The 23092-nt window shown below is 46.9% G+C and overlaps 1 protein-coding gene and 1 long non-coding RNA gene across 2 annotated transcripts in view; both read right to left on the bottom strand.

Moving 5' to 3' along the window:
• Positions 1–6036: 6036 nt before the first annotated feature.
• Positions 6037–12011, bottom strand: LOC311615900. The gene is made up of 3 exons (XR_014793827.1): positions 11989–12011; positions 8627–8785; positions 6037–6374 (listed from the first exon to the last, which is right to left on the bottom strand). It is a non-coding gene; the product is annotated as an uncharacterized lncRNA (long non-coding RNA).
• A 31-nt stretch (positions 12012–12042) lies between these two features.
• Positions 12043–23092, bottom strand: part of LOC311615901 (endophilin-A3-like) — a gene marked incomplete at its 3' end in the record, with an annotated part of 279642 nt that continues 268592 nt past the window's right edge. The window contains exons 2-5 of the mRNA XM_084907008.1: positions 22500–22568; positions 20081–20153; positions 16239–16382; positions 12043–12122 (exon numbers count right to left, since the gene is read on the bottom strand). Coding sequence (XP_084763134.1) covers positions 12043–12122; positions 16239–16382; positions 20081–20153; positions 22500–22553 — 351 coding nt within the window. The remainder of the gene's footprint in view (positions 12123–16238; positions 16383–20080; positions 20154–22499; positions 22569–23092) is intronic.

A 23092-nucleotide genomic window follows, 5' to 3' on the forward strand; every position in this document is an offset into this window, starting at 1 on the left:
ACCCCTAATTTTTTCTGGGTGTTTGTGACTTTTGGTTTGTTTTGAGTGTTTTCTTTCCCTATTTTTTCTTTCTTTTTTTACTCCTTTGTATCATTCTTGCTCTCTCTTTTAATTATCTTTTCACTTTTTCTCTGGTGGTCACTTTTATTGGGGGTTATAGGTGTCTTCTTTACATTCATGTTCTCTTCCTTCTGTGTCATGTCTTGTCCTGTTGTATTTTGTGCATTTGGCTCAGTGCCTCCATAATCTTTGGCATAAGGTGGTAGGACGTAAGCCACATAATCAGAACCCTGAGAGCAGGCTCCATCCATGAAGTGGTCAATAATAATTAAGACCTAATTACACCAGAACAACCCAAGTATATCAAGTAGGATGCCTCCTTAGAATACCCAGCCCTGGTCACCTGAGAGACTGCACCACTGTGTACTACAAATCATCTAATATTACCTAAGACCAATTTAAAAAATATGGGTTGCATAGCAGTTTGATTAATATATATTCAATTTTAAGGGAATAGAATAAATAGGAAGACAAAGAAACACCCCCAAATGAAAGACAGAGAAGAATCATAATAAAAGGAACTAAATGAAATGGTAGCAAGCAATTTGTCAGAGAAAGTATTCAAAGTAATGATTAAAAGGATGCACAAATGTTATAAGGTTGAGAAATTCACCAACGTTGGAGAATCTAAAGGAAGTGAAGAATGACATAGACTTAACAAGGAACACAATGGAAGGTTTCTATGGGAGACTAGAAGAGGCTAAGGGCCAAATCAGCCATATTGAAGATAAGGTAGAAAAAATTTCACCCAACCAGGGCAGCAACTGGAAAAAAAATAGAAAGCAGTAAGAGTCTAAGACAGCTCTGGGACAACATGAAATAAAAGAATAGTCACATAATAGGGATGCCGGGGCGATCCACTGGAAGGACCCTCCGGCCCCACTCCGAGAGCGAGGCCGCTGCTCCCCAGCCACGCTTGGACATGCAGACCGAGCCCTGCCGAAGCCCCCGCTCCTACCCAACACCACCAGGGGCCCGCGCTGCCACGCCAGCCCCACTTCACTGGCTCCATCCTGGGGTGCCACGCCACCTGCTGACACCAAAATCATACCTGGGAAAGGCTCCCGTCACTTCCCCGCACTTGAGACCTCAGCTCACACTGGTCTCCTGCATGCCGGCGTGCTCACACATCGACTTCCCTGAGAGATATTGGGTACACCTCCCACTCTCTGGCCCGTAGTCCTTAATGGCGCGTCTTCAAGACGTGTTCGGGCACCACCGATAGAGATCCTACATCTCTTCAGAGCCAGCTACCACAAGCACACAGACACATAGACACAGACACACAGACACTCACACGGCCAATGAGGCTCTCCGAATTTGGGTCCCTCAAAGTCTTGGGGAACCCGGAAAATCCAGGATATGGTAGAAATGAAGTTACAGAATTTTTATTAAAACCTTTCTTACATTCCATGATATTGGCTGGGCTGCATGTGGCCTGTGGGCCATGAGTTGGACATGCTTGCTATATAACACATACATAAGTGTGGTTTATTTAAGGTAGTCAGACGTCATTCTTTATTTTTATATATTTCAGAGAGGAAGGGAGAGGGAGAGAGAGATAGAAACATCAATGATGAGAGAATATCATGGATCAGCTGCCTCCTGCACGCCCCCTGCTGGGGATCGAGCCTACAATCCATGCACGTGCCCTTGGCCTAAATCGAACCCAGAACCCTTCAGTCTGCAGGATGAAGCTTATCATTCATTTTTTAAAAATCTTATAAAATTAATCATTTTATTACTCAAAAAAATATGAACCAGTTAAAATTGAAGTAAAAAAAATTTTTTGGAGGGAGATGGGAGCTAGATACTTTTCACTTTAAATCCTCACCTGTGGATATGTTTTTATTTATTTTTAAAAATATATATTTTATTGATTTTTTTACAGAGAGGAAGGGAGAGGGACAGAGAGTTAGAAACATGAATGAGAAAGAAACATCTATCAGCTGCCTCCTGCACGCTACTGGGGATGTGCCTGCAACCAAGGTACATACCCTTGACCGGAATCGAACCTGGGACCCTTCAGTCCGCAGGCCAATGCTCTATCTATTGAGCCACACCAATTAGGCCGGATATGTTGTTATTGATTAGAGAGAGAGAGAGAGGAAGGGAGAGGAAGAGAGAAACAGCAATCGGCCACCTCTTGCAACCTAGGTATGTACCGACAGGCAATCGACCCTGTGACCTTTCGGTGTATGGGGAAGCACTCCAACTACCCGAGTGACACCGGCCAGGGTGAAACTTGATACTTGAAGTTTATCTGGTTGAACTTCAGGAAATTTTGTGAGAAGAGGAAGTTTTGAAATAGAAGCATAATGAGGAGGAAGTTCCTATATTGGGTGTTTACATTTATTTTAAATCCACAGTATCTGTACTAATAAAAGGATAATATGCTAATTAGACCAGGAGACCTTCCGGACAAAGCCATGGTGGTGGGGCCTAGGCAGAGGCAGTTAGGGGCGATCAGGCCAGGAGGGGAGGGAAGTTGGGGTGAGTAGGCCAGTGGGGGGGGGGGAGGGGCAGCTAGAGGCAAGAAGGCTGGCAGGGGGGCAGTTGGGAGAGAGCAGGCTGATAGGCAGAGTGCTTAGGAGCAATCAGGCAGGCAGCGAGGTGAGTGGTTGGGAGCCGAGGTTCCGGATTGCGATAGGAATGTTTGACTGCTGGCAGTCAGACATCCATCGAGGGGTCCCAGGTTGGAGAGGGTGCAGGCCGGGCTGAGGGACACCTTCCCATGCATGAATTTTGTGCACCTGGCCTCTGGTGTTTCTATAAAGGGAGATGACATTCAGGTAAGTAGGTCCCAAAGTATTTCCGTCAGTGTTGTCATTCTGAGTAAGAGATAAAATATTCTCTGGACATTTAAGGCGTGTCTAATCAGGGCACGTTTGTGGATAAAATATTTCTTACATTCATTACACTCAAAACATTTTTCTTCAGTGTGAACTCTATGGTGTTGGTTGAGGTTGGACATGTATCTGAAGGATTTCCCACAATCACTGCACTCAAATGGTTTTTCTCCAGTGTGAATAAACTCTGTGCTGTTGAAAGAGGTTACCAATTTGACTGAAGGACTTACCACAATCACTACATTGATATGGCTTTTCACCAGTGTGAACTCTTTTGTGGTTAAGGAGTTGTACCTAAAAGATTTTTCATATTTGGTACACTCATAGTTTTCCTCCAGTCTGAACTTTTTGATGTTCAATGAGATTACAGCTAATGCGTAATGACTTACCACTATCAGTACACTCATATAGGTTTTTTTCGAGTGTGGACTTTCTTTTGGTAAAAAGATTCTTATGCCTAAATGATTTCCCACATTCACTAAACTCAAAAAGTTTTTCTTCTGTGTGAACTCCATGGTGTTCAGGTAGAGAAGCACTTTGATGAAAGAGCTTCCTAAAATCATCAATCTCAAAAGACTTTTTTTTTTTTTAGTGTGAACTCTCCTGTCAATTGAGGTTAATGTCACATCTAAAACCTCTCCCAAATTTGTGATACTCATATGTCACTCCACCAGAGGAGTCATCCTGGTGTTGAACAAATTTATATCTGTGGCTTGCAGCATTTTACATTTGCCCCACTGGTGATCAGTTTTTCCACTGAGAAATTTCTGTGAAAACTCACTACCACTGTGTGGCTGCTTATGCTAAGAGATGCCTGGGGCTGCAGCAGCCCTAAGATGGATGAGAAGTCTTTCCCAGGCTCCCTAGCGGTTGAAGGCACCCCTGGGATATAGCAGCTGCATCTGCACACAAACGAAGTGGAGAGAAGTCCTGTCCAATTGCTTCTTTCCAGGACACCTCTCCACAGACATCCCTCTATTGCTGGTGATGGTTTACATGGAAACAGAGGCTCTAACACATGTGTCACTGAAGAAGGCTTTATGCTCAAAGTCTTCTGCTTGTGACTCAGTCAGGTGCAGACTACTCTTTCAAAACTGAGAAAAGCCGCTTACAGAGATGGGTCCTCTGAGTTGCTGGAGCTCTTGGAAGCCATGGCTTTTGTATCCACTTGTATAGATACACTCTCCTCAGAAGAGGCCTCCTTCTGATCCATTTTAGGCCAATATCCTGAAAACAGAAATATGGTGAGGAAATGAATGTTGACCGCTGACACGGGGATGTCCCATTACAGAAGTGTGTTGCATTTGGCTTCATGCAACTGGATGAAAACAGAAGATTTCCAGCGGTCAACATTCATTTATAGGATGCTGCAATGAAGTTCTGGGCTACTGAAGATCAAGAAGAAGGAAGACCTCAAATGAAATATGACACAAGCATGGCAAGCAGCACATGGAACAGAATAGGGACCACCTGTTCATTCCTCTGCTAAAAGCATTCAGCAGAGATTGTCTGCTGGTGATATGGGCAAGCTGTACAGAAAGTTAGTTACATCTTGTTCCACATAAAACTTAGTAAAGGAATAGCTTGTGTTTGAGGTCTACTTAATTATGCATGCACACCGCATAACACATGTGCAGGTCAATGTTGGAGAATACTGCAGAGAAAGCCTTGTATGGGCCAGGAGATGCAAAACGGCCACAAGGTGAAGGTAGTCAAAAGCCAGGAAGTCACAGATGAAATGACAAGTCAGAAAAGTGTGATATATGGGATAGAAAAGGTAGAAATGGACTCTTACCCTTCTGTTTGCAGACTGATGCTCTATCCACTGAGCCAAATTGGCCAGGGCCCTGAATGCTGGTTTTTAAAAATTGATATAAGTACCTGAGTCCAGGAAGCAGGGAAAGGGGAGTTCCTGGGGATGGTGGTAGGGGAAGAGGGGATGTAGGAAATTCAGGGTGTCAGTGTCTTCAGTGGCAGAGGAGCACAGGCCACACGCAGGGATCACAGGCTTCTGGCAGACCCTCCCGCAGGGCGCACCTGGCCCCAGTGTGGGCATCTCACCTTTCGAGTAGGAGATGGACAGGTTGAATGAACTGGGACACCTTCTCAGGGGCTGGGGCCTGACATTTCTTGTGTCCAGAGTGGAGGCAGCCGCGATTCTGTAACACACACACACACACACACACACCTACACACTGAGGGGAGAGGTGGAGGTGACTTTTATACCCTGACTCTGGAGTAGCCCAAAGTGCTAGAGGTGACACTTCGAGATGTCAATGTTCAACCATGCCTTGGAAGAGCGTCTATTGTGAAGTTGGTCTTGGCAATGGGTAGTGATCACCTGGGAGTTAAGCGCCAGCAGGACCCTGCCAATGGGAGGGGCTTAGATCAGGTAGGAGGGGTTTAGCTCCTATGTGACCAACAGGATCCTATCAGTGGGAGGAGCTTACCTTTTGTGGGAGGAGTGTAGCTCATGTGGGAGGGACTTTGCTCCTGTGTGACCAGCAGGTTCCTGACAGTGAGAGGGACTTAGCTCCTGAGTCAGCAGCACGATCCTGACAGTAGGAGGGGCTTAGCTCCTCTGTGACCAGCAGGATTTTGCCAGTGGGAGGGGCTTTTATGTTCTGTCTCTTTTTCTCCGGGAAACAAAGACAGAAAACGAAATGCTGCTCCTGTGAGCTCCCATTGACCACCTGATTACAGAGGGGACACCTTGCTGATCAGACACCACTTTTCCCTTTGTCAGAAGAGTGTTGATACAAGCCAAAACCCCTTCACATATATTCATTATGCTAGTCCTATGTAAGACAATTTTCTGTTAACCAAACCTGGCCAAACAATAGGGTAAATTTGTGTTTTGTTTTGTTTTTGTTCACCCCTCACTTTAATGCACAGGGTACCATGCATACTTCATAGGATATCACTCATTCTCAAAAAAGTCTTGAGTAGCCAGGCGGCCATGGCTCAGTGGTTGAGCATCAACCTATGAAGCAGGAGGTCATGGTTCATTCCCAGTCAGGGCACATGCCCAGATTACAGGCTTGATCCCCAGTGGGGGGCATGCAGGAAGCAGCCAGTCCATGCCTCCCCTCATCATTGATGTTTCTATCTCCCTATCCCTTCCTTTCTGAAATCAATAACAATATATTTTTTAGAAAGAGAGAGAGAGAGAGAGAGAGAGAGAGAGAGAGAGAGAGAGAGAGAGAAAGAAGAAAGAAAGAAAGAAAGAAAGAAAGAAAGAAAGAAAGAAAGAAAGAAATGGACAATGGGAGGGGCGGGGGAGACGGAGAGCAGAGAGCCAGAGGGAGTGGTTCCCACTGTTGGGACCCTGCATCCCTGGGCGGGCGCGGGAGGCTCTTACCGAATCCACAGCTTCTTCTGCAGCATCTGCAGGATGTCAGCCGACTGCTGGTGATATTCTAGAGCCGCCTGGACAAACTGGGCCAACTGGCCGACTTGCTCTACCTGCAGGGAAGGGGATGTTAGTACCTGGAGGCTGGAGCCCATGGGGGCCGGAGGTGGGACATGAGCCCAGGGACCAGGCCTTGCAGGAAGCCCCATCCACCTTGGCTCATTTAATGTCACAGGAGCTGGTGAGCATCATTCAGATCCATGGGGAATAGAGCTAGTGATGCCGGCCACACATGTGCACATGGAGTTCTGATTATAAATGTGTTTTAACTCAATAAAATGCCGACTATCCCACAGAGAATATTCTCAGATTTTCTATTATGCTATAAAGTTCATCGATCTGAGAGCATCGGCCTACAGACCAAAGGGTCCCAGGATCGATTCTGGTCAAGGGCATGTGCCTTGGTTGCAGGCTCCTCCCTGGCCAGGGCCCTGGTCAGTGCACCTGCAGGAGGCAACCGATAGACATTTCTCTCACATGGATGTTTCCCTCTGTCTCTACCTCTCTCTTCCTCTCGCTCTATAAATCAACTAGTGACCTGTTGCAGAAATATTCCTGCAAGACTTCCGGCCCGCCACCACCACCTCTCTCCCTCTCCCCACCTCTCCTGCGTGGCGGGCAGGGCCTCAACCTCATGTGATCCTAGTAGACTGCCACCTCTGTCCTCAGGAAAGTGAATTTCTATTTTAACACCCTGTTTGCAATCTGCGTGGCATTGCAGAACATGAAAAGGAATCATGGAAGAGAACTAAATGAACATTCTTTTTGTTTTGTTTTGAATCCTCATGTGAGGATATTCCTTCTATTGGTTTTTTGAGAGTGGAAGGGAGAGAGAGACAGAGAAAGAAACATTGATGTGAGAGAGACACATCGATTAGTTTGCCTTTGCACATGACTCAACCAGAGTTGGGATAAAGCCTGAAACCAAGGTACATGCCTGAAACTGGGACCCTTTCATCCACAGACCTAAGCTCTTTGCACTGAGCCAAACCAGCTAGGGCTAAATGACCATTCTTTGAAACACTATGTGGCTGAGAGGGTCGGAGGGGACATCAGCAGCACTTCTCTTGCACGATTATGTCATGGAGAGATGCATTTAACACTAGGCACTTTCTCCATTCCTGACTGACATCAGGAAAGACATGCATCCTGGGACGCTGTGCACACACATAGTAGGTGCTCAATGCAACCAAGGGAGAGGTGGTTACTAAGCTGAGACTGTTGTCATATGGAGGCCCCCAGCTGTATTCAGGCCATAAGCACCAGCTGTGTGTGGTGGACTCTGCTTCCCACACCACACTTAGAATGAAATACTGGGACATGGCCGCTGTGGCTCAGTGGTTGAGTGCTGACCTAGAAATCAGGTTATGGTTCAATTCCAGTCAGGGCACATGCCTGGGTTGTGGGCTGGATCCCCAGTAGGGGGCATGCAGGAGGCAGTTGATCCATGATTCTCTTTCATCATTGATGTTTCTCTCCCTTTCCCTCTGAAATCAATTAAATATATCTCTATATATAAAAGGCTAAGTGGCTGACTATACATCCATCTGACAGATTATCTAGTATATATGACGCACACTAGCAATTTAAAAATAAATAATGACTCGCGCATACGCAATACAAATATAGCTGTCATTGGTGCCAATCATGCACATTTTAATTTTATAATAGTACTAGAGGCCCAGTGCATGAAAATTGATGCACTGGAGAGGGGGGTCCATGAGCCTGGTCTGCCCCCTCTCATAGTCTGGGAGCCCTTAGGGGCAGGAGGCTACCCAACTCTCAGGGGAAGGTGACGCCCCCATCACAACTGTTTCTTCCACTGCTGGCAGCTCAAGCCTTGGCTGGCCCTGGTTACCTGAGCCTTGGGTGGCTCTGAGAGGCTGGGCAGCTGCCATTCAAAGCTTGCCTGTGCCTCGGGCTGGCTCTGGGAGGCTGGGGAACTGGGGGACTCTGGAGGCAGGTGCTGAGGGGGTTGGGGGCTACCATTTTTAGGGTGTGACAGTCAGTTAGCATATCCCCTCCTTATTGGCTGTGGGCACCACCATCTTTGTGAGGGTGTGATGGTCAATTAGCATATTACCTCTTTATTAGATAGATATACTATTTTGACATTTAATTTTTTCAGTAACATATGTACCTCAGGAATCTTTCCTCTAATTAATTTACTTTCAATGTGAATGAATCTGTGCACTGGGCCACAAGTATCTCTGGAAACTTTTATAACAAAGGCTCCCAGAGCTTCCCCACAAACATACAATGTTTTTATTCCCAGGAGGGTCTCCTGCTTGGGGTCAATACTTACGTCATTTTCTAAAAAATTAAACATGCTTCTCCCTGCTATCTCCTTGGACTCCTCCAACTTTTCCATTGCTTGTGTGATCTCGTTGTTGGGGATCTTTCCGACAAGCTTCCTTTTATAATCGTAGTCCAGGCGGCGGCCCTCCAGCCTCTTCAGTTGGTTCTGAGGGAGAGGAGACAGACCTGGAGCTGCTACTTCGGCATGTGACCCAGGGAGGCCTGCCGTGCCTCTACAAGGAAGGTCATTACTTTTTCTAGGTCTACATTTTAGGGAGCAAGGACTCAGTTACTTTTTTCTTTTTGGTCAGCCCCTCAGCATCTAGGAGATGTTTCTTTCCCTGTAAATTATCAAGGAATATTTATGAAGTAAATGAATGGATGTTTGATGGATGACAGCATACATGGATGAATGGATAAATGCATGGAGGGATGATACCATAAATGGATGAATGGATGCATGGATTCATGGAGGGATGATACCATAAATGGATGAATGGATGCATGGATTCATGGAGGGATGATAGCAAAAATGGATGGATGGGTGGATAGATGGTTGGATGGATGATAGCATAAATGAATGGATGGATGGGCGGATGAATGGATAATAGCATAAATAAATGGATAGGTGGATGGATGGATCATAGCATCCTATATAATAAAGCACTAACATGGTAATTAGACCAAACAATAAAGTGACCATCCAAATGACAACTGGCATTCCAGACAACCTTCCTGATGAAGTCGGACTGCGAGGGCTGGCTGGGGCTGTGAGGGCCAAGCCCCTTGCACAAATTTTGTGCATTGGGCTTCTAGTAAATGGATAGATGGATGGACGAATGGATTGATAGGTGGATGGGTGGATGGGTGGATGGATGGATGGGTGGATGATAGCATGAATGAATGGACGGAAGATCAGATAAGTGGATTGCTGGGTGAGTGATAGCATAAATGAGTGGATGGATGGATGATAGATGATTGTAAATATGGAACATAAAGACACAGTATTGACACTCAGATTCCATTTTCAAAAATTTTTACAGGACCCCTCACTCCAGCTCTCTTAATGTCCTTAATTTCCAACCAAATTAACTATAGCAAAAATAGGGATATGTCTTCTGGCACCATTGTCAAATCCTTATTAAGAAACAGATGATAAAAACACACATCCCTAGTATCTTCCAGAGCTAGCATGTCGAATGCATGGCCTGCTGTCTGCGTGCAGCCCACAACAAGTATTTTTGTGGCCCAGCCAATATAAAGATATGTAAGGAAGGTTGTAATAAAGATTTTACAACTTAATTTTGACAATATCATATTATAGATAACTAGAGGCCCAATGCACAAAGATTCAGGCAAGAATGTGCCTACTTTCCCCTGGCTGCCAGCACCACCTTCACTCCAGCAGGAGCCACCTTTCTGCCTTACCCACACTGCTCAGAGCAGCTGGGGCGGTGATGAATGCCTGTGTTGTTGCCATGGCAATGGCACAAGCATCTAGCCTCAGCCACTTGGAGCCTGCATATGCAAAATAACCCACCACATTTGTTGGGTTAATTTGCATATTCACTCCTGATTGGCTGGTGGTCGTCACAAAGGTATGGTCAATTTACATCTTACTCTTTTATTAGTGTAGATTCTTAATAACTAACTGCAATGTTTGCTAATGACTGATTACTATCATTGTGTTGCATTTCTTTCCCTTACTCACCTATGAGCAGATGCACAATTTCTCTCCCCTAATACTAGCAGTGAATATTTTAGCAGCCAATGGCCATGTCATTATTCTTGGACTGACTTGTTTGGTGAGCACAACAGAAAATATCTCGCTTTCAGAGAACAAGAAAAATGGGTTCATTTGCATAAACACTTATTCATTTGTGCAGTTATTCAATATCTGCTAAGACAATGTATAAGAAAAAATATTTGTATTAAAATGGTCTATTATTTTATGTGAATGATGACTTATTTATTTCAGCCCTTTGTATTCAACATGTCTCTATCAAAATAAACCTACCTTTTCATAAAAATTGAAACCTTTTTTTTTTTTACAGCCCATGTTAGCTTTGAGTTTGACATGCTTGTTCTGGAGTAATTGTGTGTCTTCCATAAGGTTCACCAACAGTTACAAAATGAGTTGAATAAACACTACCATGAACGAAACACACACCTCCTCTTGTGTGTGAGCTCCATATGGCCATTTTAGAAAGCCCTCCAATATAAAATAAAGTCCTGGAAATTAATGACCACTTGTGCCATGTATCAAAAGAGGCAATGAGGCCTGAGTGGTATGGCTCAGTGGTTGAGCATCAACCTAAAACACAGGTCAATTTGATTCCCGGTCAGGGCACATGCCTGGGTTGTGTGCTCAGTCCCAGTAGGGGATGTGCAGGAGACAATGGATCAATGATTCTCTCCCATCATTGATATTTCTCTCTCTCTCTTAAATAAATACAAATACATACATATACAAATACATACATATAAAATAATAACCTCATTGCACTATATATATATATAATGCAACGAGGTTATTATTTTCATTGTAAAAAATCCACTGCACAGTTTAAGAATCATTTGCTGCGAACAATGGTTGTGGAAATAAGTACCTTAGCTTGGTTACTTTCTGGATTCAATAAGCCACAAGAGAGCCCTAGCCTGTGTGGCTCAGTGGATAGAGTGTCAGCCTTCAGACCTAAGGGTCTGGCATTCCATTCTGGTTGTAGGCTTCTCCCCAGCAGGGGTGGTGGTTAGGGTGTGAGCAGGAGGCAACCAGTCAATATGTTTTTCTCACATTGATGTTTCTCTCTCTCTCTCCCTCTCTCTTCCACTCTCTCTAAAAACCAATGGAACAGCCTTAGCTGTTTTTGGCTCAGTAGATAGAGTGTCAGTCTGTGTGCTGAAGGGTCCTGGGTACAAATTGGCCAAGACACATGCCTGGATTGCAGGGTCACTTCCTTGTGGGGGGCAAACTGGAGGCAGCCCATTAAAGATTCTCTCTCATCACTGATCTTTCTATCTCTCCCACTCCGTTTTTCTCTGAAATCAATAAAATTTTTTAAAAATAAATTAAAATCAATGGAACAAATATCCTCAGATGAGGATTAAAATAAGTAAACACCTTTACCATAACACACACACACACACACACACACACACGCACACACACACACAGCTACAGGATAAAGGGCTCATGGCTCTGGGGCTCCCACCCAGGGGGACAGGTGAACATCACTGAGTGCTTATCTGTGTCACTGCCCACACTAAGGTGATGCTGTTGCTGGCTCCCTACAGACATGTCCCCACAGTTTTAACTACAAACATCATTTTATATAGCAACGCCGGGGGTTTATAGCTGAGAAAACTTACTGAAATCTGTTTTAATTCTTCGTCGTAGACTAACTGGAGTGGATCAATAAAGGTTTCCTTGACGTTAATGTCAAATGATTTTTTCACCTCTGCCATCAGCTTCATGGCATTGCCCATTTCGATCATCGCACCGCCTGGGACAGAAGCACAAATAAAAAGCTGGGTGTTCATGGAGCACCCAGAGGTTGGAGGCACTATTCACTTCTTGCCCAAGGTATGTGGGTGATGGTTTATTTAACAAGGTCTTTGCTGAGGGACTGACTCAGAAAAGAATAAACACAAAAACTTTCTCTTTCTTTAAACATATTTTTTATGGATTTCAGAGAGGAAGGGAGAGGGAGAGAGAGAAACAGCAATGATGAGAGAGAATCATGAATCATCTGCCTTCTGCATGGCCCCTCCTGGGGATCAAGCCCACATCCCGGGCATGTGCCCTTGACTGAAATCACACCGTGACCTCCTGGTTCTTAGGTCAAAACTCAACTACTGACTATTCTATATAATAAGAGGCTAATATGCAAAAGACCAATGGAACAAACAGAACAATGGGCTGCTATGACGTGCATTGATCACCAGGGTTCGTGTGTGGAACCTGGAGGGCGTTGGCCACAGCGGGATGGCGGAGCAGGTGAGTGGGGGCGACAGACCGGGGTGAGCCTTTGGTGGTTACTGAAAATTCTTTGCTCTAGTGTGCTGAGGTCCTGCCTGGTGCTCAGACCTATTGCCAGCCCTGGCCACACACACACCCATTGCTGGTGCTGGAGGCACACTTGTATCCACATGAGTAGCCAGAGCTGATCCTGATTGCTTAGCACCTTCAGTGGTGTGAGAAGTAGCTGCCAGCTGTGATCTCTCAGGGCTTCTCCACCTCCTCCTGCTCCTGAGGGGAGATCTGGGCTGGCAGCTGCCACTTTCACCCACTGCTGGTGCCAGAGTTGCTGCTTGAACCCACTGCCAGTGCCGGCCCAAATTACTTGGCACCTTCAGAAGCCATAGCAGGAGGGGCTGGGCAGAGGTATGGAGGATGGGCTGAGACCTCCCCCTGTGCCAAATACAGCCTCACAGCCCAAAGTTTCTTTCAAGGTGCATGATTTTGTGCACTGTGTAGCTAGTAATCCTATCTAATAAAAGGGTAATATGCAAATTGACCATCACTCCAACACATAAGAGGGCCTCCCCCATCTGGACACAAGATGGCCACCACAAGATGGTAGGGCAGTTGTGGATGACTAGGCCAGCAAGGGTCGGTAGTTGAGAGGGACCACACTTGCAAGGGAGGGCAATTGGGTGGGACCAGACTGGCAGGGGAGGGTAGTTAGGGGTACCAGGTTAGCAAGGTAGGGCATTGTAGGGTGATTGGACCAGCAAAGAAGAGCAGTTGGGGGCAACCAGGCCTGTAGGGGAGGACAGTTGGGGACAATCAGGTCGGCAGGGGAGGGCAGTTAAGGTGACCAGACCAGTATGGGAGGCAGTTATGGGAAATCAGGTGAGCAGGGAAAGGCAGTTAAGGACAACCAGGCTGTTAAGGGAGGGCAGTTAAAGGTGACCAGGCCAGCAGGGGCGGGTAGTTAGGGGCAATCAGGCTGGTAGGGGAGCAGTTAGGCATCGATCAGGCTGGCAGGGGAGTGGTTAGGGGGTGATTAGGCTGGTAGGCAGAAACGGTTAGGGGCAATTAGGCAGGTAGGCAGGTGAGCAGTTGGGAGCCAGCATTCCTGAATTATGAGAGGGACAATCCCCATGCATGAATTTTGTGCACCGGGCCTCTAGTAATTATAGTGATTAAAATATGTTTTATTGAAAAATGAATGTTTATTGCATGTAATCTTCTACACTAATAAAAGAAAAACATGCAAATTTACCATCTTTCTGCTACACCCACCAGCCAATCCGGAGCGGAGCGAGTATGCAAATTAACCTAATAAAGACGGCAGCGGCCATGGAGCTGACAGGAGCAGAGACTGGGGTTGCCCCCGCTGACAGAGGAAGCCAAGATTCCCATGCACCCTAGCCTCTGCTGAAGGAGTGGCTGGAGAAAAAAAAAAAAAAAAAAAAAAAGAAGGGGCTAAAACCCTGGGTCATCAGGGGCAACCCAAGCTTCTAGCCTGCTGTGGCCACCACTCATGGAGTGGCTGGGGTCTGGTTTCTGGGGGGATGGAATAAGAGTCCCTGCTGGGGGGCATGGCCAGCCTGCAAACAGCTATCAGTCCCTCATCAGGCGCACAGTGAGGACCACCACCCTGAAGGGGATGTTGCCAGCCAAAAAACAGCCCTCAGCATCTTACCCAGGCTGGCCATGCCCCCTGGGGTGAGGGTCCCCGCTGGGGGCATGACCAGCCTGCAAACAATCACCAGCCCCTCACCCAGGCTGGCCAGGCACTCCAGCGGGAACCTCCACCCTAAAGGTGGTGTGGCCAGCTTGAAAACAGCCCTCAGTCCCTCACGCAGGCTGTCCTACCCCTACAGTATGGGCCCTCATCCCTTGGGGGCATGTCTGCCCTGAAAACTACCACAGGACCCTCACCCAGGCTGCTCCACACCCCAAGGGAGCCCCCACCCTGATCTGGGACACCCATCAGGGCAATCCAGCCAGCCCCCACCTTTATACCAGGCCTCTATCCTATCTAATAAAAGAGTAATATGCAAATTGACCATCACTTCAACACACAAAATGGCTCCACCCATGTGGTCAAAGATAACTGTCCCCATGTGGAAATAAGATGGCTGCCAAAAGATGGCCTAAAGAGGAGGGCAGTTAGGGGTTCCCACCCCAGTAGGGGAGGGCAGTTGAGGGGAACACAGGCTGCAGGGGAGGGCAGTTAGGGGTGCCCACCCCTGTAGGGGAGGGCAGTTGAGAAGAACACAGGCTGCAGGGGAGGGCAGTTGGGGGCGATCAGGCCAACAGGGGAGGGCAGTTGGGGGGGAACCAGGACTGCAGGGGATGGCAGTTGTTGGGAACCCAGGTCTGCAGGATAGGGCAATTGTGGACGAGTAGGACAGTTGGGAGGGGTCAAGCCTGCAAGGGAGGAAAGTTAGGGGCTACCAGGCTGTCAAGGGAGGGTAGTTCGGGGTTATGGGCCACCAACCAGGCCTGCAGGGGAGGCCAGTTAGGGGCAATTGGGCTGTCAGTGAAATAGTTAGGCTTCCATCAGGCTGGCAAGGGGAGTGGTTAGGGGTGATCCGGGTGGCAGGCAGAAGTGGTTAGGGGCAGTAAGGCAGGCGAGTGAACGGTTGGGAGCCGACAGACCTGGATTGTAAAAGGGATGTCCTATTGCCCGTTTAGGCCTGATAGGATGCCAGATTAAAGAGGGTGCAGGCTGGACTGAGAAACACCTGCCTCCCCCCCACCCCCACGAATTTCGTGCACCGGGCCTCTAGTAAACAATAAAAGGATTGAGTCCTCCTCAGGGCTAAGTACCCACCAATAAAGATGCCAATAGGAATGAATGAACATCTCATCTCAGCTTTTGCTGTGAGGTCATCCAGGGGCCTCTCCCTGGATCATTCTGAGGGAAAGGCACCCGGATCCTCCCTGGTGTGGAGGAAGCCTGGCAGTGTCCTGCAGGGAGCTCCCAGCAGGATGGGCAGCCATGCCGAGTGTGGCCCGCTAAGGGCATCAGCTAATCAGCATTCATTTGCAAGAGGGTGACCTCGAAGTTGTGCACAATGAGGTTGCAGGTTCTCTTAAAAACATCCTGGTCCCTGGCCGGTGTGGTCAGTGGGCAGAGTGTCAGCCTACAGGACCAGAGTCCCAGGTTCGATTCAGGTCAAGGGCATGTACCTGGGTTGCAGGCTTGTTGGGTCGGGACCTGACCCTGGTCGGGGCTCATGAAAGAGGCAACCAATCAATGTGTTTCTTGCATATTGATGTTTCTCTTCTCTCCCTCTCTCTTCCACTCTCCATAAAAATAAAAATAAAAATAAAAATAAAAATAAAAATGATCCTTAAGTGAAAATTAACATAAACAAACAAACAAAAAGCATCTCGCAGCCAGCCTGCATGGCTCAGTGTTTGAGCATCAACCTAGGAACCAGGAGGTCAGGGTTTGAGGCCTGCTCAGGGTATACCTGAGACCCCCAGTAGGGGGCGCGCAAGAGGCAACCAAACCATGATTCTCACCATTGATGTTTCTCTCTCTCTCTCCTTTCCTCTCTGAAATCAATCCAAAAAAGAAAAGAAGAGAAAAACAAAGTCTTTGTGTATAACTTACAGGCGACACAGGCCGCCCGCCTTCCAGGCCCTGCACACTCACCGAAGTTGGAGTCCTCACCCAGCTCGTGGCCATACTTGAGCATGCAGTTGCCCAGCAGGCCCAACGGCTGCGGGAACTCGAGGGCCTTCCCCTGGTTGTGGATCTTCGACGCCGGGCTCAGCATTCTCAGCTTCACTCTGTATACTTCAAGACAGGGTCATTTGTAATTCCTTCAAGGGACAGGACAGTCTCTCACACTGGCACAGAGCATGAGCCAGCAAGATTGAGTGACATGTCAGAGATCCAAGGTGCCAAAGGGCCACAGTGACCTATTTATTCTTTCCTGTGATTGGCACATGCATCACCCAGGTGGGTGCCTAACGAATGGTTGCAGATTCATGTGGGAAATGGAAATTGTGCACACAATGAAACCAGGCTATATCAGGACCTCTCTCTCTCTGTCTCTCTCAAAATTTATTTATCCCTAGTCTGTATGGCTCAGTAGATAGGGCATTGGCGTGCAGACTTTAGGGTCCCGAGTTCCATTCTGGTTAGGGCACATCCCCAGTGAGGGGCATACAGGAGGTAGCCGATCCTTGATCTCTCTCATCATGGATGTTTCTGTCTCTGTCTCCTTCTCTCTTACCCTCTGAAATCAATAAAAATGTATTTCAAAAAGTAAATGAGCCCTAGTTGGTCTGACTCAGTGGATAGTGTCAACCTGTGGACTGAAAGGTCCCAGGTTTGATTCTGGTGAAGGGCATGTACCTTGGTCTCCTGGCCTTGATGGGGGCATGTGCAGGAGGCAACCCATGGATGTGTCTCTCTCACATTGATGTTTCTCTCTGTCTCCCCCCCTCCCTTCCACTCTCTCTAAAAATCAATGGAGAAAGCAAATAGTAAGAGGGGAGAAACTAAGATGGTGGCATAAGTGAACACCTATACTGCTGCCTTGCACAACAATTTCAAAACTACAACTAGAAAGAAAAAGAAAAGGACACTGAAACACAGGGCAGAGGTGCAGAGACACCGAGAGGTGCACTCTCAAGAGGAAGGGGCATGTAGCTGAATACATGACTGGCTTTCTCTAACCAGAGCAGATCAAAGGCTCCCCATAGTGCTGTAATCCAGTCCTGGGTGAGACACATACGGGGAGAAACTGTACTGTCTGGCAGCAGGCAGGGCCCGAGAACAGCTTTCTCTCAGAGGTGTGTTCTGCCATAGCCTCGGGGCACTGAGACCCTGGGGTACTACGGAAGAAAGAGTTGCAGAGACGCAGAGATGCAGAGACATGCATGCACAAGAGGAAAGGCCGGGCGGCTGGATATGTGGCTGCCTTGATTATTCTGAAGGGAAACAGGGCCTCATGACTGCACCATACTCCAGTTCCAGGGGAGACTTTGCGTACCACACTCATTGGGGGAAAAACTAGACTGTCTGGCAGTGGGCAAAGCTCAAGAGCAGCTTTCTCTCAGAGGTGCATGCAGCTATTGCCTCGAGGCACGGAGACCCAGAGGAACTGTGGAATATAGAGGGAAGGAGGCACGCTCGTGGAGAGGGCTCGGGCAGTTGAACATGTGGATGCCTTTCTCGTTCTGGAGGGAAACAAAGCTTCCCGAACTACATGTACTCCGGTTCCAGGTGAGACTTTGGGTACCCACACTCATTCACTAAGAAATAGGATTGTCTGGCAGCAGGCAAAGCTTAAGAGCAGCTTTTTCTCAGAGGTGCGAGCTGCCATTGCCACAGGACACTGAGACCCAACCCTTTTAAGGCAGGGCTTATGGGAAACCAAGGCTGCCTGCTCTGCTCTGAGACCTCACCCCATCCAAACTGAGCACAGAAGCTCTCCCAGTGGAGACACTGCTGATCCTCACAGCCAATTGGTTTGGAGGTCAACTCTGCCCAGTGATACCAACAACAATCAAGGCTTAACTACAACAAGACTGTGCAGCCCATAACTTGGTGTACCAAGAGTGTCCACCTTGGGGAGTTTGAGCCACTGGGCCCAAAAGACACTTGGCACACAAAGCAACTCCATCAACTCAGGGAAGCAGCTAAAATGTGGAGACAAAGAGGCAGGTCACAAATGAAAGAAACAGAGGAAAGCAGAAGACTGGACATAGAGTTAAAAATCACATTTATAAGGTTACTCAAGAATCTGCTAAAAACCTCTGAGGAACTTAGTGAGAACTTTGAAGATCTTAATGAGAATGCAAAAAAAAAAAAAAAAAAAAGAAAAGACCAGTCAGAAATTAAGCATATGCTGTCTGAAATAAAGAATATACAGAAATTCAACAGTAGATCAAAGGACCCCAAGAATCAAAGATTTGAAACACAAGGAAACAAAAAACACCCAACCAGAAAAACAAAAAGAAAAAAAGAATCCAAAAATATGAATATAGTGTAAGGAGCCTATGGGACAACGTTAAGCGTACCAACATCCAAATTATGGGGGTGCCAGAAGTAGAGAGAGAGAAAAGTATTGAAAACCTATTAGAAGTGATAATGACAGAAAACTTTCCCTACCTGATGAAAGAAATAGACTTACAAGCTCAGGAAACACACAGAACTCCAAACAAAAGGAATCCAAAGAGGACCTCACCAAGACACATCATAATTAAAATACCAAGGGCAAAAGACAAAGAAAGAATCTTAAAAGCAGCAAAAGAAAAATAGTTAGTTACCTACAAGGCAGTTCCCATGTGACTGTCAGCTGATTTCTCAACAAAAACTATGCAGGCCAGAAGGGAATGGCAAGAAATATTCAAAGTGATGAACAGCAAGAACCTACAACCAAGATTACTCTATCCAGCAAAGCTATCATTTAGAATTGAAGGTCAGATAAAGAGCTTCACAGACAAGAAAAAACTACCAAACCAGTATTTTATGAAATGCTAAAAGGTATTCTTTAAGAAGAGGAAGAAGAAGAAAAAGGTAAAGATAAAAATTATGAACAACAACTATCTATCAACAAGTGAATCTAAAAATCAAGTGAATAAAAAATCTGATGAACAGAATAAAGTGGTGAATATAATACAATCAGGGGCATAGAAAGGGATTGGACTGACAATTCTCAGGGGAAAGAGGATGTGAGGGATTCAGGAAGAGATTGGACAAAAATCTTACACCTATGGATGAAGACAGTGGCTGGGGTGGTGGTAGGGGCATGGGGTGGGGTGGGGAATCAGGTGTAGGGGAGCTATGGGGGGGGGGGAAGAGGAACATATGTAATAATCTGAACAATAAAGATTTATTTTTAAAAAATTAATGGAAAACTATTCTCAGGTGAGGATTAACCACAACAAAAAAGGTAAGTAAAAAAGGAGGAAATGTCTAAGTAAGCAGCAAGCATTTACAAAATGCTGAATGGATTTCTGAAGCATCTCCTACGTGTCTTTGCTGAGCAGCGCCCAGCTGCCGAACCAGGAGCCCTCCCAATGGATCCCAGGACTGTCCACTCTGCTCTCATCAGCCCAGGCAACCACTGCGTCGCTGGAGACTAGATGTCAAAAAAATGAATTTCAGGCCCAGCAGGTTTGGCTCAGGGATTGAGCATCAACCTGTGAACCAGGAGGTCACGATTTGATTCCCGGTCAGGGCACAGGCCTGGGTTGTGGGCTCGAGGCCCAGTGTAGGGTGTGCAGGAGGCAGCGGACCAATGATTGTCTCTCATCATTGATGTTTCTCTCTCTGTCTCCCTCTCCCTTCCTCTCTGAAATCAATAAAAACATACTAAAAAAAAAACAAACAAAAAAAACACCAAAATCCACATTTCATGATTGAGACCCCAAGGATATTGTTTCTAGATCACATCAAGGGTGGGCACAGCCAATGTGGGTGTTCAGTGTGGGTCACCATGAACGGGCAATAGGACAGTTCCAGACATTGTCCCACGTTACCTGGATTGGGCTGAATGTATTCTGTGGCTTTCAAACAAATTTCTGTAACAGCTTTATTGGTGTTATTTATTTTCTAAAAAAAAAGCACATAAAATGTTGGTGAGTGACAAATGGTGAATTCATAGGAAAACACAGACATGACTTTTGCCCACGACAAAGGGGTGAAACGGGGGATCGTGGCGATTCCTGGGGGCCCCAGGGATGGTCCACACAGGAGACCAGGAACAATCACTTCTTTGAAGGGTCGTGACATGCCCTGGCCATAGCTCAGTGGGTTGGAGCATCATCCTAGACACCGAACAGTCACGGGTTCAATCCCTGGATAGGGTGCATATGGGAGGCAGTGAGATGTTTCTCTCTCACATTGATGTTTCTCTCTTACTCTCTTTCTTTCTCTCTAAAATCAATACAATATATCCTCAGGTGAGGATTAAAAGAAACATTTTAGAGAGGAAGAGAAAAAGAGAGAGAGAAACATCAATGATGAGAAAGAATCATGGATTGGCTGCCTCCTCCTGCATGCCCCCTACTGAGGATCAAGTCCACAACCCAGGCATGTGCCCTGACCTGAATCAAACAATGACCTGGTTCATAGGTTAATGCTCAACCGCTGAACCACACCAGTTGGGGTGAAATACATTAAAAAAAAAAAAAAAAAAAAAAAGAGTTCCATCGTACTTCCCCAATGCTTTCACATGCATGAATGTTCCCATAACTGTCACAACAGAAATGCCAGGTGAGCAGCGCTCTGAGTATCACCCTGTGTCATAGTCAGAAAAGGCGAACCCACCCACCCAGGCACTGAGGCCGGTTGCAGGGCAGTGCCAGGACCTGGTGATACATCACACAGCTGTCATGCCCAGGGGACACAGCCAGGGCTTCCATGTGGGGCATCAATATGATTCCATGTGAGGATCTCGGCCCAGAAACATACTCTCCAAGGTGCATAACTACAATGCTCGGGCTTTTTAACTGCTTGCCGAGACTGCCCATCTTGCTCAGGCAGTGTGTCTCAGTGGTTGAGGTCGAACTATGAACCAGGAGGTCACAGTTTGATTCTCCGCCAGGGCACATGCCAGGGTTGTGGGCTTGATCCCCGTGAGAGGTGTGCAGGAGGCAGCCAGTCCATGATTCTCTCTCATCATGGATGTTTCTATCTCCCTCTGTCTTCCTCTCTGAAGTCAATAAGAATGTATACCCTATATAATAAAAGCCTAATAGGCCAATTGACCAAATGACAGAACGACTGGTCACTATAAGATGCACTGACCACCAGGGGGCAGATGCTTAACACAGAAGCTGCACCCAGCCTGCAAGGCCCTAGGCCAGCCAAGGCGGGGTGCCAGCATGGGCCCCCTGATCACCCTGCTGATTGCCCCACACATTGGCCCTGATCGCCAGCCAGGCCTAGGGAACCTACCTGTGCACAAATGTTGTACACAGGGCCTCTAGTCTACACTAATAAAAAGGGTAATATGCTAATTAGACCAGGAGACCTTCCGGACATCCTTCCCGACACAGCTATGGTGGCAGAGCTGAGATAGAGGTGGTTAGGGCCCATCAGGCCAGGAGGGAAGGGCAGTTGGGGGTGATCAGGCCAGTGGGGGGGAGGGTCAATTGGGGGTGATTAAGCAGGCTGAGGGCAGCTGGGGGCAGCTGGGGGCAAGCAGGCCTGCCAGCAGAGTGGTTAGGGGCAATTAGGCAGGCAGGTGAGCGGATAGGATTGTGAGAGGGATTCCCAGACTGAAGAGGGTGCAGGCCAGGCTGAAGGACACCCTCCACGCCCCTCCCACACAAATTTTGTGCACTAGGCCACTAGTGTGTGTGTGTGTGTGTGTGTGTGTGTGTGTGTGTATAAAGACTGCCCATCTTTTGAGCATTCTGAGTTTTGGCCACCGAAGAGAATCAGTGAGCTGTATCCAGGCTTCTTCATAATCAAGGGTCCTCATTTGGGCTTAGACCTGGGAAAAAACTGCCTTTTGGGTCACAGGATCCACACCTGTGTATGAGCATCCTAGACTCCACTCTCTTCATAGTATCAGTGTGTCTCATCTCACAACTACAGTCAAATTTGTTTCCTTTCCCTCTAGATTGCTGTCTCTCTTTTTAAAAATAATTCGTATTATTGAAATTATTACTTATGTCCACTTTTTCTCCACTTTCCCCCCTCCAGCCCACTGCTGCCCGCTGACCCAGGCCCTCACCACCCCATTGTCTGCGTTCCTGGGCCATGCACAGATTCATGCAAGGTACTTGTCTGATTACCTCCCCTGCCTTCCCTCCGAGGTTCTAAACTCTGTTCCATGCTTCCATGTGCACATCCATCAGTTTGGTATTTTGTTACTTAGACTCCACATAGGAGTGAGATCATGTGATGAGACTCACATTCTTCACACAATTGACATAAAAATGCTCTTACCCTTTCCATGTCAAGAAAGTGGTCATCTAGTTTCGTGCCTTCAATGCCTTTCATTTTTTCTCTAATTTTCTGCAGAAATGAAGACAAGTAAGTATAATATACAATGACTTGTGATCAAAGTATCTGATGCAAATTATCTCTCTCTTTTACACACACACACTACTCTCAGATTCAGCCTTTTTAAATTTTATTTGTTCATCATTTTAAAATGTATTCTTATTGGCCTCAGACAGGAAGGGAGAGGGAGAGAGAAACATCAATGATGAGAGAGAATCATGGATCAGGTGCCTCCTGCATGCCCCACACTGGGGATCCAGCACCCAGGCATGTGTCCTGGTCAGGAATGGAATTTGGGACCCTTCAGTATGTAGGCTGTCACTCTATCCACTGAGCCAGACCAGCAAGGGCTGCACTGATATTTTTAAATCTCCCTTTAGGCTGGAAAGGCCAAAAGGTATGTAACCCTTACCTTATCAGGAGCTGCGCCTGTCCCCAGAGACCCCTCAAAGCACCGAGGATCAGCAGGAAGTCCATCTCCCCTCCCCATCTGACCCTCCTGTAGGACCATCTCCCAGAAGGGCAACCCTGTCCAC

This window comes from Pipistrellus hanaki, assembly GCF_964339955.1.
Source record: "Pipistrellus hanaki genome assembly, contig: scaffold_36, whole genome shotgun sequence".
Taxonomy (NCBI): Eukaryota; Metazoa; Chordata; class Mammalia; order Chiroptera; family Vespertilionidae; genus Pipistrellus; species Pipistrellus hanaki.